General features: G+C 41.7%; 1 protein-coding gene across 1 annotated transcript in view; it reads left to right on the forward strand.

Moving 5' to 3' along the window:
• Nucleotides 1–6,240: 6,240 nt before the first annotated feature.
• LOC140466676 (ATP-binding cassette sub-family D member 2-like) overlaps nucleotides 6,241–19,394 on the forward strand; it is a 91,806-nt gene continuing 78,652 nt past the window's right edge. The window contains exon 1 of the mRNA XM_072562130.1: nucleotides 6,241–7,335. Coding sequence (XP_072418231.1) covers nucleotides 6,430–7,335 — 906 coding nt within the window. The 5' untranslated portion in view covers nucleotides 6,241–6,429. The remainder of the gene's footprint in view (nucleotides 7,336–19,394) is intronic.

A 19,394-nucleotide genomic window follows, 5' to 3' on the forward strand; every position in this document is an offset into this window, starting at 1 on the left:
TCAAGTGTTCAGCTAAAGTGTCCTTAAATGTCTTAAAGATTTCCACCTTAACTATTCTTTTTAAAGCAGTGACCTCCAGATACCCACAACCCACTAGGCAATTTTCTTCAAATTCCCGTTCCTTGTCTTGAAGCCCCCTTTGTTATCTACTAGGGGGAAAGTTTCTTCCTATGTTAGAACTTTGTACACCTCAGGCATATTCCACCCCTACCACAACCCCTCATCCCACCTTCCCCCCGCGCCCCCCATGCCTTCTCTGTTCCAAGAAAATCAATCCTACTCTATCTAGTCTCCCTCAATAGCTGAATTTAGGCAACACCCTCACGCATCTCTTCAGTACCTGCTTTAGTGTAATCACATCCTTTATACAGATATTTTCTGATCAATCTCTTCAAAGATGATATGATATACCTCTGGAGCAGATGGGATCTGAACTAAGGCCTCCTGGCCCAGACGCTGGGTGATTAACACTCCACCACAATAGCCCCCACATTCTTCTTATAAATATTTGCCTAAATAACTTATTCAGAGATGTTATTAAATACATGTAGAGCATGTGGAACTTGAACCTATGCCTTCAGAACCAGAGGTACAGACATTATCACTGCACCAGAACAGCCCCACATCCTTCCTGTTAGTGTGGCGATCATAACTGCAGCCATAGCCTAACTAATGTTTTTACAGGTTCATCATAACTCCTTGCTTATTTATTCAATACCTTGACTAACAAAGGCAAGTATCTCATATGCCTTCTTAATCAACTTATCTATCTGTCCACCTGCCTTCAAGAATCTATGGACATGTACACCAAGGTCCCTCTGATCTTCTGTACCTTCAGACATGAATTGTCCCCAATATGTATCAAAACCCAAATTTCCCTTCTGCAGGGAACCAAACCCCAATTCGCTTACATACATAATCATACCTCATTATCCTTTTCTATGAAGCAAACCCATGTGTTCACCACAGCACGGATATTCAAACCCCAATACTGTATACCCACCTCCACATGCAATCAATCCCTACTTATGCTGCACAAGTAACTAAAGTTAATACTACATCCCCCATAGCAAATCTGGTACAGGAAAGAAAACTGAACCAACTCTTCTCACTGATGAAGGCAAACAAATTAATATGTTTCTTAGTGTGAGACATGTAAATAAGTACAAGTCAATATCCCTCACTGTGGGACTAGTAAGAAGAAAATAAAAACGAATACCTTTCATGACAGGTAGGTATGGAAATTAAAGCCAATACACTTTCACTGTGAGGGAGGCAAGTCATTTGAGTAACCCTTAATATTGTACATATAAGAAAATGAAATATCTTTTAATGTGATACATGTAAGGAAAATGAAAACCACATCCACAAGTATGGAACTGAAACCATGCACTCCTCATTTGCTACAGGCAAGGGATTTTAATTGAGCATCAGTCACTGTGCTACAGGTAAAAAATTGGGAACCTACACTCTCTGCTGTGGGAAAGGTAAAGGATTTTAACACAACAACATTTAGTTTGACAGTGTTAAGGAAATGTAATTCTGGCATATCATGCTCTCAAATGGGAAATGTAAACATTTCAAACCCACTATTTCGGATCCCACTATTCAAATATTCAGAAATTTTGTAGCTCAAGCTTTGGAGCATTGTGAACTCATACTTTCAGACAATAAAATCACTATTTGTAAGTGTTAGTAAAGAGTTATGAATGAATGAACAGGATCCCGGTATTAATAGTGAGCTGGTAAAGAACCTAAAACATGATATCTCACAAGATAGACCTTCCATTGTCACAAACCATTGTTGTGTTTGAAAGTTGTTGCTGCTGAATACTTTTCCTTTTCACTTACTAGCATTGGGCATCTTTGCTCAGTAGAGCAGATATTGGAGAAAACCTTATCCTCTGAAATCGATTTGTTTTGTTGTCCCTGCGTTATCATGGGGAGTTAGTGATGCAACAGTAAAGTCACTGGGTCAGCAGTCCAAGCTAATATTCTGGGGACATGGGTTAAAAATGCACCATGACAACATATGAAACTAATCATTGTGTGCAGTGGTAATGTCGCTACCTCTGACCTAGAAGATCCAGGATCAATTCCTCTGTGACATAAGAAACTTGTTCAGCTTATGATGTAGTATTAGAGTCTTGTGGTTTAATGGTAGTGTCATAGCAGACAGTCTGGGTTTAAGTTACATCTACTGTAGAGGTGTGTCATAGTATGTCTGAACAGGTTGATAAAACAACTCAATCTGAAATTAAATGTTAGCTTGAGCACAACAATGCAACTAATGTCATGAAAAAAAAATCTGGTTCACGATCGCCCTTTTAGGGAAGGAGGTATGTTTGCTTCATTTAGTTTAGCCTACATGTGTCTTCAGGCCCACAGTAATATGGTTAACTCGTAACTGCCCTCTGCCAATTAGGGATAGGCAGTAAATGCTGAAATAATCAGTGATGAATTAACTTTGTAAAATGATCTGCTGTTGCACATTTGTAAAGTATGAAGCATAATTATCAAAATTAAAATCAAATTATCTGTCTGTAAGGTGTCACCAAAGTGAGAGTATGCGAGTTGATGCCTGTCATGCATGAGTCCTATGAAAGTGCACGTTCAGAAAATGTGGCTTTATTGAGAAAACATCATTCCAAATCTCTAATCTTGTCAGAGATAAAGCTTGTGACTGCTAAGGTTGCAAACAAATATGAAGGTGGTCATGCATCACTTGATGTTGAAGCCAAGTTAACAGGCCTGAACGTTGTATTACTTTGTCAATAATAACTAATTTGTCAGCAGGTAGCTGGAAGCTGCCAGTTTCCCACTTCACACAGCAAAAATGTCAAAACTCTACTAATCCTTAGCACTGCCTCCTCTCCATTTATTAACTGGGAAATATACAGAGGTTCATCTTCTCCATATTGTTCAGTGGTGTTTTTCAACAACAAGGGCAAGAACAAACCTAAGAGTAAATATAAATTGTCTTCACTCAATGGGGGAAGTCCAATTGACGAGGTTGATTGTTAAGTGAGGTATGAAATTGCACATGGATCAGGGTGATTTGGAATAATGGGTGGATAGATGAAGTGCACTAATAGTGAAACACACAACTCTGAAATGAGTATGATGAGCATGTGAAAGAGTCGGGTGAAAAAGGCTGAGGGTTGATTCGCCCAAGAACGTGCAACTGTCCTCAACATTCCTGATTTAGATTGATCAAAGATAGGAGAGATGATGGCTTTGAGATATCGTTGCTAGACTATTAATCCAAAGGCTCAGATAATGTTCTTTCTACATAGCTGAATTGCTCTGGCCCAGGTAATATCCTGGTGAATCTCTCCTGCATTCTCTAGTGCAATTTCATCCTTCCTATAGTGTGGCAACTAGAACTGCACACAGTATTCCAGTTGGGGCCTAACTAATATTTGACATATAGCTCCATTATATCTTCTTTGCTCGTTGTATTCAATGCCTTGACTAATAAAAACAAGTATCTCATATGATTTCTTAAGCATTTTATTTATGTGCCTGCTGCCTTCGAGGATCCATGGACTTGCATAGAGTCATATAGATATACATCATGGAAACAGACTCTTCGGTCCAACTTATCCATGCTGAACAGATATCCTAAATAAATCTAGTCTCATTTGCCAACATTTGGCCCTTATCCCTCTAAACTCTTCCTATTTATATACCCATCCAGATGCCCTTTAAATATTGTAATTGTATAAGCCTCCAGCACTTCCTCTGGCAGCTCATTCCATACACACACCACCCTCTGAGTGAAAAAGTGGCTGTTTAGATCCCTTCTAAAGTTTTCCCCTCGCACCTTAAGCTTATGCTATCTCGTTTAGGACTCCCCCAACCCTGGTAAAAGAACTTGTTTATTTATCCTATCCATATCCTTAATAATTTTAGAAACCTTTCTAAGATCACTGATCAACCTCCTATGCTCCAGGGAAAATAGTCCCAACCTGTATATATAGCTCGAACCTTCCAATCCTGACAATATCCTTGTGAATTTTTTCTGAACCCTTTTGAGTTTCACAACATCTCTTCTATAGGGAAACCATCATTGCATACAGTATTGGCCTAACCAATGTCTGTACATCCACAAAATGACTTCCCAACTTTTATCCTCAATGCACTAACTAATAAAGGCAAGCAAACCAAACACATTCTGTACTGTCCTATCTTCCTGTGATCCCACTTTCAAGGAACTATGAATTTGCACACTCCAAGGTCACTCTGTTCAGCAACACTCCCCAGAACCTTACTATTAAGTGTATAAGTGCCACCCTGATTTGCCTTTCCAAAATGCAGCATGCACATTTATCTAAATTAAACTACAACTGTCTCTCCTTGATCCATTTGATCAAAATCTCGCTGTACTCTGAATTAACCTTCTTTGCTGTCCACTACATTTTCAATTTTGGTGTCAACTGCAAACTTACTAACTATACCACCTATGTTCACATCCAAATCATTTATATAAATGACAAAAAGCAGTGCACACTGCACTGATCCTTGTGGCAGACTGCTGGTCACAGGCCTCCAGTCTGAAAAGCAACCCTCCACCACCACCCTCTGTCCGAACCAGTTTTGTATTCAAACAGTTTGTTCTTCTTCTATTCCATATGATCTAACCTTGCTAACCAGTCTAACACGAGGAACCTTGTTGAACATCTTACTGCAATCCATATAGATCACATCCACCGCTCTGCCCTCCTGACTCCTTTGTTACTTCTTCAAAAAGGGTAGCACAGTGACTCAATAGTTAGCACTGCTGCCTCACAGCACCAGGGACCAGCCCCTGGCGACTATCAGCATGGAATTTGCACATTATCCCCATATCTGCATGGGTTTCCTCTGGGTGCTCCGGTTTCCTCCCATGATGTGTTAGGTGAATTGGCCACTGTGTTAAGTGATGTGTAGGTTAGGTGCTTTAGTCAGGGGTGATTGCAGAGGAATGGGTTTAGGTGGAGTAGTCTTCGGACGGTTGGTGTAGACTTGTTGGGCCGAAGGGCCTATTTCCACATTGTGGGGATTCTATAATACTTCTATGAAAAAACTCAATCAAGTTAGTGAGATGTGATTTCCTACACACAAAGCCATGTTGGCTCTTCCTAGTCAGTCCTTGCCATTCCAAATACATGTAAACCTTGTCCCTTAGGATTCCCTCCAACAACTTGCCCACCACCAATGTCAGGTCAATCTGTGGTTTCCTGGCTTTTAATCCAAGATGGAGAACGAAATAAAAAATACTGCTTTTAAGAGCTACTCATTTTTTGAGGTATTTTCAGTGTTGGAACTGATTTCCTCGAACTCTAAGAGCAGTAATTACTCTTTTATAAGCTGTTGCATGGTTTTGGAACTTTTGGGGGAGGGGGAAATGTCAAAACAAGGGCATTTTTAAAAGTAGGAAGGGAGACAAAGACGGTTCAAACACAGAAAGAGACTTACGCTGCTGTCTGACCCAGCAGTGAATCCACATAAAGGCTGCTCTGCTGTTTAGTTTCAAGTATCTTTGGACATCGATCGTTCTACATATGAGGATCTCTTTGATTCTCTTGTACTTCCTTGGGCCTGACAATTCAATGTGTATTCCCTTGCCAAGTTAGTCCTCCCAAAATGCATTCCTCACACATCTTCAGGATTTAATTCCGTTTGCCACTGTTCAGTTCATCTGACCTGACTGTCTATACTGTTCTCTGGTCTAAGAGTATTAACTTCGCCATTTTTGATGATGATGATTAATTTTTGACCAAGTCTCCAACATTCATGTCTAGATCAGAAATGTACACTTACACCACAAAACCCAACGTTGAACTCTGTCGTGTACCAGTGGACACAGGCTTCTAGTCACAAAAACACCTTTCAAATATTACTCACTGCTTCCTGCCACCAAAGAGCCATTCAATGATCCAGAATGCCCTGGATCCCATTGGCTCATACCGTGGTAACCAACCTCATCCACATACCTAGTCACCGAGAAAAACGCAAATCAAATCACATGACCTCCCTCTGACAGAGCCACACACACTGATAAATGGACATTTTGATTCTGTCTCTCGAGGTCAGCCGCCGCCGAGTGGTGCATGGAGAGCGCGCGCCGACGGGCGCGTGTGCGCTGGGAGGCGCATGGAACGCGCGCGCCGATGGGCGCGTGTGCGCTGGGAGGCGCATGGAACGCGCTCGAGCTCTGCGCCAATCCCAGCAGGAGACGGGAGCGTGCGCGTTGGGTGACGGAGGTGGACGCGGTGCCGCAGCGCCGGTGAGAGCGGCTCTCAGTTTGCGGAACCGATGGGGCGCCCTGCACCATGACACCCAGTAACCTTTCCCCGTCTGTCAGACTCGCCGTCTGTGTCGTTGCTGCCGCCGCCGCCGTCGTTTTGTTCTCCGTGTGCGAGCTGGAGCACTGACGGGGCGCAAATGTCCCATCTGCTGTATGTGGCGGCCGGGGTGAAATGGACCAAGTCCCGGGCCGCCCGGAGAGCCGTCTTCCTGCTCCTCGCCGCCTACGGTGTCAGGAGGCTGTACCCGCTCCTCTGTCATCAGCTCCACGGCAAAGCTCAGCCCGTAAACCCGGCTCCCCGCCATTCCCGCAGCCACTGCCCTGCCAAGAAATCTCCAGCTGTCGACGCGGACTTCTTGCAGCAGCTGATCGGTCTCGGGAAAATCCTCTTCCCCAAACTGGTCACCAAGGAGCTGGGCTTGCTCTGCCTGCACTCGGTGGCTCTGATTTCCAGGACCTTCCTGTCGATTTACGTGGCCGGCTTGGATGGGAAGATCGTGAAGTCTATCGTTGAGAAGAAGCCGAGGAGCTTTGTGCTGAAACTGGTCAAATGGCTCCTGGTGGCCATCCCGGCCACCTTCGTCAACAGCGTTATCCGCTATCTGGAATGCAAGCTGGCCCTGGCATTTCGCACCCGCCTGGTCGAACACGCCTATCGAACCTACTTCACCGATCAGACTTACTACAAGGTCAGCAACATGGACGGAAGGCTGGAGAACCCCGACCAGTCGCTGACAGAGGATATCATGATGTTTGCTCAGTCCATCGCACACTTGTATTCCAACCTGACCAAACCCATCTTGGACGTAATGTTAACTTCCTACACCCTGATCCAGACCGCGACCTCGCGGGGAGCAAACCCCACGGGACCCACGCTGTTAGCCGGGCTTGTCGTTTATGCCACAGCCAGGGTATTACGAGCCTTCTCTCCAAGGTTTGGCAAGCTGGTGGCCGAAGAAGCCCAGAGGAAGGGATACTTGAGATACATCCATTCACGTATTATAGCCAATGCAGAAGAGATTGCTTTTTACAGGGGACACAGGGTAAGGATTTCACTGTGAAACTGGAGCTCATTAAATTGATTGTTCTGGCAGATTTGAACTCTGAAAGGTAGCACCACTGAAGCCATTAGCGTATTGCTGTAGATATCACCTGACACCTTAGAATTACTCTAATACCTTGAATCCGTAGATTAGAGAGGTAATGTGTGGGTTATTTATGTTTTAGGAAATTGGATTCCTTTCAGCCCCTTAGTTGTAATAATAGGTGTGATGTGTTTTACTACAATCCCTGATTGAAAACCTACTTTAGAAGAAGTTGCTGTTTTGGTTTTAGTGCCCATGAAAGATTAATTAACTTGACTTAGAAGAACATTTTGCTAAATATGATAATGTTCTACTTGTTTTCATTCCATTTTGAAGATTCAGCTTCCTCTAGTGATTACAAATTCAATTTATTTAACCAATAAGAAACTGAGGACTGTAAATGTTTATAAACATTTATTGTTATAGATTTGTTTTGGCTGTTTAAATTACCATTTCTGAATTTGAAATTAGAATATAATATGGTTCTACCAAAGGTAGTCAACTTTGTATATTGTAAAGATTTTTTATTTTAAAAATAAGTTGAACGTTTCAATATACAATCAAGTGTTGCATGGATTTGATCAACTTATATCTGCACTGCTGCACCTCTGCATTCTGATCCTTACCCTTTTCCACTTTGAGAAGAGCATCTTCAATTGAATCGCTATGATAGAAAAGCAAAATTTTGTAGGTACTGGACACCTGAAATTTAAACAAAAAGGAAATTGTAGGCCAGCACTTGTGGAGAATGAAAGAGTTAACATTTCAGGTTGATAACAATTTGTCAGAACAGCTACAGTGATGCAAGTTTGAACACTTTCAGGGTGGCACTTACAATTTGCTTCCGAATTTAGTCACTTTCTTATGCTGTGGTCTTATGCACATTATTAATTTGTTCTCATGAGGACAGCCTGTTCTCATGTGTGCCTTGCACAAGTGTCTGCTTACCTATAAAAGTCTTGTTTTTCATGGTAAATTGAGTAGGTTGTGGCTACATCTTTCTGACCTAGTTTTTCTAATTGAGTCAGAGATTGATATGCTGTCTTGTCACTCCAGTTGACTCTTGGGACCAGCTGAATTAGTGGTTAATTTCCTAATTCTTTAAATATAACTGTTATTTTAATTGTGGGAGATAGTAGATAATCCAGTGAATCATAGAATCTTGAGCGTGGGAGTAGGCTATTCGGCCCATCGAATCTCACTGACCTTCCAAAGAGCATCCCTGTAACTTTGTGTTGTCATGGTTAATCCACCTAGCTTGTTCATTCTTGATATCTGTCGACACCAGGTTATGGTCGAACAGGTTTATTTGGAAGTACGAGCTTTCGGAACACTGCTCTTTTGTCAGGTAAGGACGGTATGGAGGTTTAGCATGACCAATTCACATATTGGCATGGCCAGTAACCTGCACATCTTGTTGGACCGTAGGAGGAAAACTGGAGCATTCGGAGGAAACTCACACAGACAAGGGGAAAATGTGCAAACTCCAACACAGACTGTTGCCCGAGGTTGGAATTCAACCTGGGTCTCTGATGCTTTGAGGCAGCAGTACTAACCACTGAACCACCATCCGGCTCTATTTACTGGGTTTCACACAAATTGTCGAGGTGATGGATGGAGTAAATTTGGATATTCTCAAAATCCAGTTCCTGTTCCAGCTGATTACACAATACAGCTCTGGTTAAACTTGTGGACTATTATGAAGCTTATTCTGAGAATCACATGATTGAAAGCACGTGCTGAATGAGGTTGGAGTAAAGGCACATTTTCATAGTTATATTTTACATCAAACAAATGTTGTGTTTGATTGAGAACACTTGACAAAAACTTTGAGGATTGGATTTTTCCTCAGATTTCAAGACTTTGTCATCAGCACCAAAGGGGGTCACAAGCCTCCACGGGTGATATTGAGATTTGTGGCACAATGTTCTGTGAAATGGCCTCCTCTAAACTGCCTTTGGGACTGTGACTGTTTAAGGATGATGAGCTTTAGATGCTGCAGGTTCAATCAGAGGGCTTAAAAACTCTGAACTAAAATGAGGACCAAACCATTTGGAATGTTAAACAGGAAAATCCCTCTGGCAGATTTATTTAACACTGCAGGTGGGGCAGCCTTCCCTTGGCATCCCAGTTCCAGTTACCACCCAGGACATCTCCAATACACTGGAAGCCTTCATCTGTGGTGGTGATGCTGCTGTAATGGCAAAATGCCTCACAATTGAGTGATAGTAGTATAACCAGCCACTCTTGAGTTTCCTGGTAGTGGGAAAATGTCTCAACACAGAAACTATTTTTTCAACACACACCCTGCTCCAAACACTAACATCTTACCTTTGTGCACTGCTACCACTTAGCCAGAAAAAAAAATCAGCCATTGATGTCAGTGCTGTTACTTTCTGTTTTTTGGGGAGAAAGTTCATTCCAATTTCTTTTAATGAAATAACTTGATTCTCAGTCACAATGAGACTAAATAAACCTTCAGATACATACTCATAGAGATGTACAGCATGGAAACATACCCTTCGGTCCAACCCGTCCATGCCGACCAAATATCCCAACCCCATGTAGTCCCCCCCCTGCCAGCACCTGGCCCATATCCCTTCAAACACTTCCTATTCATATACCCATCCAAATGCCTCTTAAATGTTGCAATTGTACCAGCCTCCACCACTTTCTCTGGTAGCTCATTCCATACACATACCTCCCTCTGCGTGAAAAAGTTGCCCCTTAGGTCTCTTTTATATCTTTCCCCTCTCATCCTAACCCTATGCCCTCTAGTTCTGGACTCCCTATCCCCAGGGAAAAGACTTTGTCTATTTATCCTATCCATGCCCCTCATAAATTTGTAAACCTCCAAGGTCACCCCTCAGCCTCCGACGCTCCAGGGAAAGCAGCCCCAGCCTGTTCAGCCTCTCCCTATAGCTCAAATCCTCCAAACCTTGCAATAGCCTTGTAAATCTTTTCTGAACCCTTTCAAGTTTCACAGCACCTTTCCAATAGGAGACCAGAATAGCAAGCAATATTCCAACAGTGGCCTAACCAATGTCCTGTACAGACGCAACATGACCTCCCATGTCCTGTACTCAATACTCTGACCAATAAAGGAAAGCATACCAAACGCTTTCTTCACTATCCTATTTACCTGCGACTCCACTTTCAAGGAGCTATGAACCTGCACTCCAAGGTCTCTTTGTTCAGCAACACTCCCTAGGACCTTACCATTAAGTGTATAAGTCCTGCTAAGATTTGCTTTCCCAAAATGCAGCACTTCGCATTTATCTGAATTAAACTCCATCTGCCACTTCTCAGCCCATTGGCCCATCTGATCAAGATTTTGTTGTAATCTGAGGTAACCTTCTTCACTGTCCACTACACCTCCAATTTTGGTGTCATCTGCAAACTTACTAACTGTACCTCTTATGCTCGCATCCAAATCAATTATATAAATGACATGTCACAGTTTATTGGCAGAATACCAACTTATGGCACTTACAGGTTTCAACTTGAAGGCCCACACCATAATAAAGTGAATCCCTATGAAAGAATATTTGAAAATATTAATATTCTTTCTTGAAATCTAAGGTAAACTATGAAGGTTTTAATATATTAGACTTTTTTCCCCAATCATAATTACTGCAGGGATAATAATTTGCAATTTAATTAAACAGATGTCATTCATAGTGAAATAATGCTACCTTCCATTTAAGACTTCTAAAATTTCTTTTTCGAATGAACAATATACTACAGTTACTGGAAAAAAAAATAGAAATTGCAGGTCAATCAGCACCCCTTGTTTTAAAATAAAATCTAGCGAGGTATGGGTTACATCGGCAAGGCCAGCATTTATTTCCGATCCTTGCCAAGTCACTTTCATAAAATACTCTCGTCTATATGGTGAAGGTACTCCCACAGTGTGTTGAAGAGGGAGTTCCATTATACTAATAGAATACTAACAAATAAGCTGCATTATATTTCCAAGTCGTGACAATATGTGACTTGGAGGAGTATTTTGAGATAGTGATGTTCCCATTTACCTGCTGCTGACATCCTTCCAGACAATGGGGGAGCTTTGAAGAAGCTATCGCAAATTGTAGCAGTGCATCTTGAATATTGTACACACTGCAACAACTGTGTATTACAGTGGAGGGGCAATTTAAAGTGATAGATGGGAAGCCAATTAAGCAATCTGCTTTGTCTTTAATAATTTCAATCTTCTTGAGGCCCAAGATAGCCATATTCCTCAAACAAGTGGCGAGTATTTTACCACACTCCTCATTGATATCTTGTAGATAGAGGAAGGTTTTCAGAAGTCAAAATTCCGACAAAACCAACAAAGATAGACTGAATATTGCATCCAGTTGCAGGAAAGTTTATCCCCAATTTGTGATGTGCTCTCTGATCTCTCAAATGGATTGCACTACAGGGGTGGACAATGAAAATGTAACACAAATACTTTGAAGTTGCCTTGAAATATGGGAGTATTAACACTGGTAAATTACTGTCCAGTCCCATGTGCCCAAAGATTTGCAGGTTGAGAATTAGCTGTTGAGTTACAGGAAGACTGTAGTTGGCCAAGAACAGAAAGTGTCAGGGTGAGAGAAAATTGGAGAATTAAAATGACAAGCCATTTGAAGCTCAGGATCATTCTTGTTGACAGAATAGAGATATTCCTCAAAGCAGTCACCAAATGTGTGCTTGGTTTCCCCAATGTTTTGGAGACCACTTTGTGAGCAGCGAATGTAGTAGATCAAATTGAAAGAAGAACATGTAAATTGCTGCTTCACCTTGAAAGAGTAATTGAAGCATTGGCAGTGATAGAGAGCAATAGATACAACTGGTAGAATGAAATTGAGTCCTTACAGGAAGTAGGGTATGAGGCAGTGTAGTTAAGTGATGGAGGTGAAACTCACTGCCCCTTTGTGCTTATGAGGCTCCAGCTATATGGAAATCACTATGCTAGTTTATGCATGACCGTCTGCACTTCTGAAGTCATAGTCAACTCTGAGCACAACCTGTGCATACCCAGTAGCATTTGTGATACTGGCTGAGTACTCAATATTCTACTGTTAGTGGGGAAGGCCATCTAAATTCCTGTCATGGCAATGACTGGCTCCCCACTATGTTGTCAACTTCATCATGCTCCTTACCCAATTGTGTATCACCTTCAAACTCTTAAGCAGTAATGAACTCTTTTTAAATAGATTCATTAGATTTGTCTGTAGTGTGATTTTTTCATCACCCATTCACCCACGTCCATTCTGGTCTCATGCAAGAATTAAAAATCCTACCCCATGATTGTCTGAATCCCAAACCTTTTGGCAATTATATGTAAAATTTGCTTGAAGTAATAGTAGTTTTGTAATACAATTGCCTTGATACAGCAAAGTATTACCTCATAATCCTTTGCTCAGGATGGAGACAAAAGTAGTCAAGGAACGGAAAGGAGGCATCTTCACAATTTTTAGGCTTGTAATCCAAGTATAAAGGCAAACTGGTTTTCTCTGTTTTCTGTTATTCAAATTATGTGTTATAAACTCACCCAAATGCACTCAAGTGTGAGCTGGGTGCATGACTTTATTCAAGCAATTTGTTGTAAATGTATAGATGTCTCTGAATTACAGCCAGCTGATGTAAACAAAGTACTACAACTTTACTACCATGAGTTTATGAAGTCTGGCATAACTGTAAACTTAATTAGTATTCCTACCTGACCAGTTGAATTTTTCCACATAGAGGGGGAGGAGAAAAGAACAAAAATAAGTGTTAAATAAATTGGTAACATTCAAAGTTCATGAATCACTTCTCCAGATGGAGTATAATTTGCTGAAGGAAGCAGAAATGGAGATGGCAGAAACTGACTGCAATCTGCACAAAGCTGCAGCACAGGGATTTAGGAGTCAGAGTCATATGGCACGGAAACAGACTGTTCAGTCCAACTAGACCATGCCGAACATAATCCCAAACTAAACTTGTCCCACCTGACTGCTGTTTGTGCATGAATCACAAAATTGTTCTTCCAAGTTCATTGGGTAATAGGGAAGATGAATGGACTATTGGCCTTCAAAGGGATTGGAGTATAAAAGTAGGGAGAACTTGCTAAACCACTACAAAGTACTAGTCAGACTGCAGCTGAAGTACTGCAAGCAGTTTTGGTCCCCTTAGCTAAGGTAACATTATTACTAGTATTGGAGGTGATCCAGAGAAGCTTCGCTATTGATCTGTGTTTGGAGAGAATTTCTTTTGGGCAGAAGTTGAGTAGATTGGCCTTGTACTCATGGAGATGGAGTCCTATAGCACAGAGAGAGGCCCTTTGGCCCAAATTGGTCCACACTGACCAAAATGCCCACCTACGCTAACCCCATTTCCCTGCACTTGGCCCATATCCTTCTAAACATTTCCTATCCATGTATTTGTCTAAATGCCTTTTAAATGTTCTTAATTTACCTACCTCAACCACTCCGCTGGCAGCTCATTCCATAAGCAAACCACACAATTTAAAAAAAAATCTCAGGTCCCCTTTTATTCTTTCCCCTCTAACCTTAAACTAATGCACTCTAGTCCACAATTCCCCAACCCTGGGAAAAAGACAGTGCATTCACCCGATTCATGCCTCTCATGATCTTACACACTTCAACGAGAGCCCCCTCTCAGTTTCCTAAGTGCTAAAGAAAAATGTCCTAGCTTTTAGATATTTAATTAATCTAGGTCAAGTCGGCATAAGGAGGGAGGTGTTACGTTATTTTTCTTGAGATTCTTACACACTTGATGCAACTGCAAAATGCCACAGAGGAAGTGTTTGGTATTTTAAAAGACATTAAGGTTGTCAGGTCCCCAGGTCTGGGTAGGATCTATTCCATGTTACTGAGAGAAGCGAGAGAGGAAATAGCTGAGGTCTTAACAGATATCTTTGCAGCATCCTTGAATACGCGTGAGGTTCTGGAGAATTGGGGAATTGCTAATGTTGTCCCCTTGTTTAAGAAGGGTAGCAGGGATAATCCAAGTAATTATAGATCGGTGAGCCTGACATTAGTGGTAGGGAATCTGCTAGAGAAGATACTGAGGGATAGGATCTATTCCTATTCGGAAGAAAATGCCCTTATTGGTGATAGGCAACATGGTTTTGTGCAGGGAACGTCAAGAATTAACCAACTTAATAGAATCCTTTGAGGAAGTGACAACATTGATTGACATGGGGAAGGGCTCTGGATGTTGTGTGTGTGGACTTCAGTAGGGCGATTGATAAGTTTACCCATGGTAGGCTGATGGAGAAAGTGAAGTCGCATGGGGTCCAGGGTGTATGAGCTAAATAGACAGAGAACTGGTTGGGCAACAGAAGACAGTAGTAGTGGAAGGGAGTTTCTCAAAATGGAGAACTGTGACCAGTGTGTTCCGCAGGGATCCGTGCTAGGTCCACTGTTGTTTGTGATATACGTAAATGATCTGGAGGAAGGTATAGGTGGTCTGATTCGCAAGTTTGCAGATGACACTAAGATTGGTGGAGTAGCAGATAGTCAAGGGGATTGTCAGAGAATACAACAGAATGTAGATAGATTGAAGAGTTGGGCGGAGAAATGGCATATGGAGTTCAATCTGGGGAAATGTAAGGTGATGCATTTTGGAATATCCAATTCAAGAACAAACTTTTTGGTAAATGGAAAAGCCTTAGGGAAATTGGTGTACAGAGAGCTCTGGGTTTTCGGGTCCATTGTACCCTGAAAGTGGCCGTGCAGATCGATAGGGTGGTCAAAAAGGCACACAACATGCTTTGCTTCATTGGATGGGGTATTGAATACAAGAGTTGGCAGGTCATGTTACAGTTGTATAAGATTTTGGTTTGGTCCCATTTGGAATACTGTGTGCAGTTCTGGTTGCCACATTACCAGAAGGATGTGGATGCTTTGGAGAGGGTGCAGAGGAGGTTCACCAGGATGTTGCCTGATATCGAGGGTGCTAGCTATGAAGAGAGGTTGAGTAGATTAGGATGGAGGTTGAGGGGGCACCTGATTTGAAGTCTACAAAATCATGAGAGATATAGACAGGGTGGATACCAAGAAGCTTTCTCCCAGAGTGGAGGACTTCATTACTAAAGGTCATGAGTTCAAGGTGAGAGGGAAAAGGTTTAAGGGAGATATGTGTGGAAAGTTCTTTACGCAGAAGGTGATGGGTGCCTGGAACGTGTTGTCAGCGGAGGTGGTAGAAGCAGGCACAATAGTGTAATTTAAGATGTATCTTGACAGATACGTGAATGGGTAGGGAACAGAGAGATACAGGTCCTTGGATGATAAAAATAGATTACATTACAGTGTGGAAACAGGCCCTTCGGCCCAACAAGTCCACACCGACCCGCCGAAGCGCAACCCACCCATACCCCAACATTTACCCCTTACCTAACACTACGGGCAATTTAGCACGGCCAATTCACCTGACCTGCACATCTCTGGACTGTGGGTGGAAACCGGAGCACTCGGAGGAAACCCACACAGACACGGGGAGAACATGCAAACTCAATACAGACAGTTGCCTGAGGCGGGAATTGAACCTGGGTCCCTGGCGCTGTGAGGCAGCAGTGCTAACCTAATAGGCGATAGGTTTACATAGAGGATCTAGGTCGGGGCAGTCTTGGAGGGCCAAAGGACCTGTTCCTGTGCTGTAATTTTCTTTGTTCTTCGTTCAACGTCTCCCTATAACTCAGAGCCTTGAGTCCTGGCAACATTCTTGTAAATTTCTTCTGCACTCTTTCCAGTTTAATAACATCCTTCCTATAGCAAGGTGACCAAAACTGAACACAGTACTCCAAGTGCGGCCTTGCCAACATCCTGTATAACTGCAACATAGCTTCCCAACTTCAATACTCAGTGCTCTGATTAATGAAGACTAGTGTGCCAACAGCTTTCTTCATTGCTCTGCCTACCTGTGACTCCACTTTCAGAGAACCATGCACCTGAACACATTGGAGTTTAGAAAAGTTAGAGGCCTTATTGAAATATGCAAGATTATTAGGGTACTTTCAGGACAGATGCAGAGAGGTTATTTCCTCTTGTGGGAGAATCGAGGACCAGAGGTCATAATCTGAGTTAGGGGTTACCCACTTAAAATGATTGGCAAAGATATATTTTTTTCTTTAGTACAGTAAATCTGTGGAATTCTTTCCAACAGAAGGCTGTAGAGGTTGGACTGTTAAGAATCAAGGCTAGTATAGGCAGATTTTTAATCAGTAAGGAAATGAAAGATTATGGAGGAAAGCTTAATTGAGGATCATCAGATTAGCTGTGATCTCATTGCACGATAGAATAGAGATGATGGACCAAATGGCCTACTTTTGCTCCTATGTCTTAAGTCTCTGTTCAGGACATAGGAGTGGTGCCCGAAGACTGGAGGATTGCGAATGTTACATATTCAAAAAAACAGAGAAACCTAATTAGAAAAGAGAATCAGTCTAACATCAGTGGTAGGAAAAGTAATGGGGAAAATCTTTCCCAAGGACAAATGTAAGTGTATTTAAAGAAGACTCTGCCATGAAGACATGGATCTCTTAAAGATGAATTGTTTATGACTAATCTGACTGAGTTCAATGAAGAAAAAAGATAGTTGTTGATGATAGCCATGTGGTATCTATGGATGTTGAAAATGCATTTGTTGAAGTCACAGATAACAAACCTATTTTAAAATAAAAAGAAGTGGGATGAAAGGAACATTGGCAATGTGGTTACTTTATTGGCTAAAGGATAGCAGGTAGAGAGTGGTGATGAATAGATTTTTTTCTGATGGGGAGGAAGAAGCAAAAGCTTCCTCGAGAAGTAGCATTAGGACTTTTAGTGTCCATTTTAAAATGTGCCAAATTTTGTATCCTCTGCAAAGTAGTCAAAATAAAGGGAATATTCACAGACTTCAGAAGGATATAAAATGGTGAAGTGACATATGTGTGAAATTATATACATTGTGAGGAACAGCATGTTTCTCCGTCAGTAGATGCTGCAAGGGTATTTCCAGCATTTGTTTATATTTTAAATCACTTATATTTGTAGCATTTTGCTCTTGTGTAAGCTATGCTATTGCAAGATGGGTGCCTCGTAGTCCATGCAATTGCAGTGTTTGTGATGCCACTGTAGAACTGATTCAGTGACCCCAAGGTGGACTTCGGGATATGCAACAACGTGAAGTTGCTGAACAGAGGTTAATAGCCAAGTTCGAAACCCATGAGGACAGCCTCATATGGGATCTTTGGTTCATGTCACACTGCAGATGACCACACCACACCTTACACTCTCTCATACTAACACAGACCCTCTGTCATTTTCCCTCTCTCTTATATGTCTTTCTTTCTTTCGCTCGCTCGCTCGCTCACATTCACACTCCCTCTCTCTCGCTCACGCTCTCACACTGTCTCTCAGACGTATAAGTATACTCAGTCACAGTCGAGCAAACACGCACACACAGTCTCCCTCTCTCCTACACATACACACACTCTCTGCCGTGGGCGCGCGCACACACACACAAAACATAAGTCTATGGGGTGAATTTGCATTTGCAGATACATTCTATTTTGTTAAAAAATCACACCATCTGTCGGCAGTTAGTCAATGTGACATTTTGTAAATTTCTACTTTGGAAATAGAACCAGTCTGACTCAAGGTTGGGATACGGACAGTATCTAACCTCATACCTTTAATGCATTGTCTGAGCAGAGATGTAATTTTTTTTTCAATACACTGACAAAACCTTAAGTTATCTCAGGACTGTGACTTGAAAGAAATTTTATGAATTACATATTAATCACTTGAAACCAGCATCCCCATTCTAAGTGATTAAACGCTTAACAGCAATCTAGTTTTCTTGAGTACATCACATCAGTGGTAAGATGCTTAGGACACAGAATTTATTGTAAAAGATCAATGATCCTGTCCCACATCTACCTGACGAAGGAGCAGCTCTCCAAAAATTTGTACTTCCACATAAACCTGTTGGACTAAACCTGGTGTTGTGTGGTTCTGGCATCTCCACATCATTCATTCTTTAAGTTGCAACTTGGTGCCCCGAAACTAATTGCAAAGCCATGGATGTGGAGGAACTTCCATAAAGAGCTCTCATTGTATCACCTATTACCTCATTTTTGCTGCACTCAGTGAACAAAATGTCCAGCAAGGCAGCAACGGAAGTGGAGGAAGGAGTTGCACTGGAGAGGTGGCAGTCATGTGCACATAGAAGAAAAATGTCAGTGGTGCTAACTTCAAATCCCAGTGTGACATCAAAATATGGTAACTGCAATGGCAATTGCACCATTCAAGTGCATTGGCAGAGCATAAGTGGTTTATGTTATCAAAGTAGCTCATATTTTGAGGGGAATTCAAGAACTGAGAAGCTTGCAATTGCATATGCACAAATCTTTGAAGGTGACGGAAATTTAAAGGAAATTAAGATATTTGGCTTTGTGAATAGGGATATTGAAGAGAAAAATAAGCAAGTCATGGAAACCTTGAAAAAAGATCAGGTTTCAGCTGGAATATTGTGTAAAATTCAGGTCCCCACGTTATGAAGAATGCCCAGAGAAAGTGAGCATTGTTAAAAGCACAGAGGGGTAAGGCATGAACTAGAGCTATTCAAAGTTAATGAAAGCTTTTAGCGAAGTAGGGAGAAATGTTGCTTCTGGCAAGCGGACCAGTAAACAGAGATCAAACATTTAAAATAATTGACAAAAAAAGAGGTGAAATGAGAAATTTTCATTAGGCACAGGGCCATTAAGATCTACGATACATTGTCTCAAAGGGTGATCACGGCGATAAATTCCAAAAGACAATTGGAAATGTGCTTGAAGAGTAGAAAGTTTTTGGACGATGGGGAAATAAAACTCTGGTGTGGATCCTAAATGAGCAGCTCTTTTAAAGAGCCAACGGACTTGTTAGCCTTCTTTTGTACTATTAGATTCCATGATTTTATGATATTGGTACAATAATAGAACCAATTAGTCAGTCATATCTTATTTATTACATTTTTATAGTGATTTCAGAAATTTAAATCAC

Source organism: Chiloscyllium punctatum, chromosome 44, assembly GCF_047496795.1.
Source record: "Chiloscyllium punctatum isolate Juve2018m chromosome 44, sChiPun1.3, whole genome shotgun sequence".
In the NCBI taxonomy this organism is placed as follows: domain Eukaryota; kingdom Metazoa; phylum Chordata; class Chondrichthyes; order Orectolobiformes; family Hemiscylliidae; genus Chiloscyllium; species Chiloscyllium punctatum.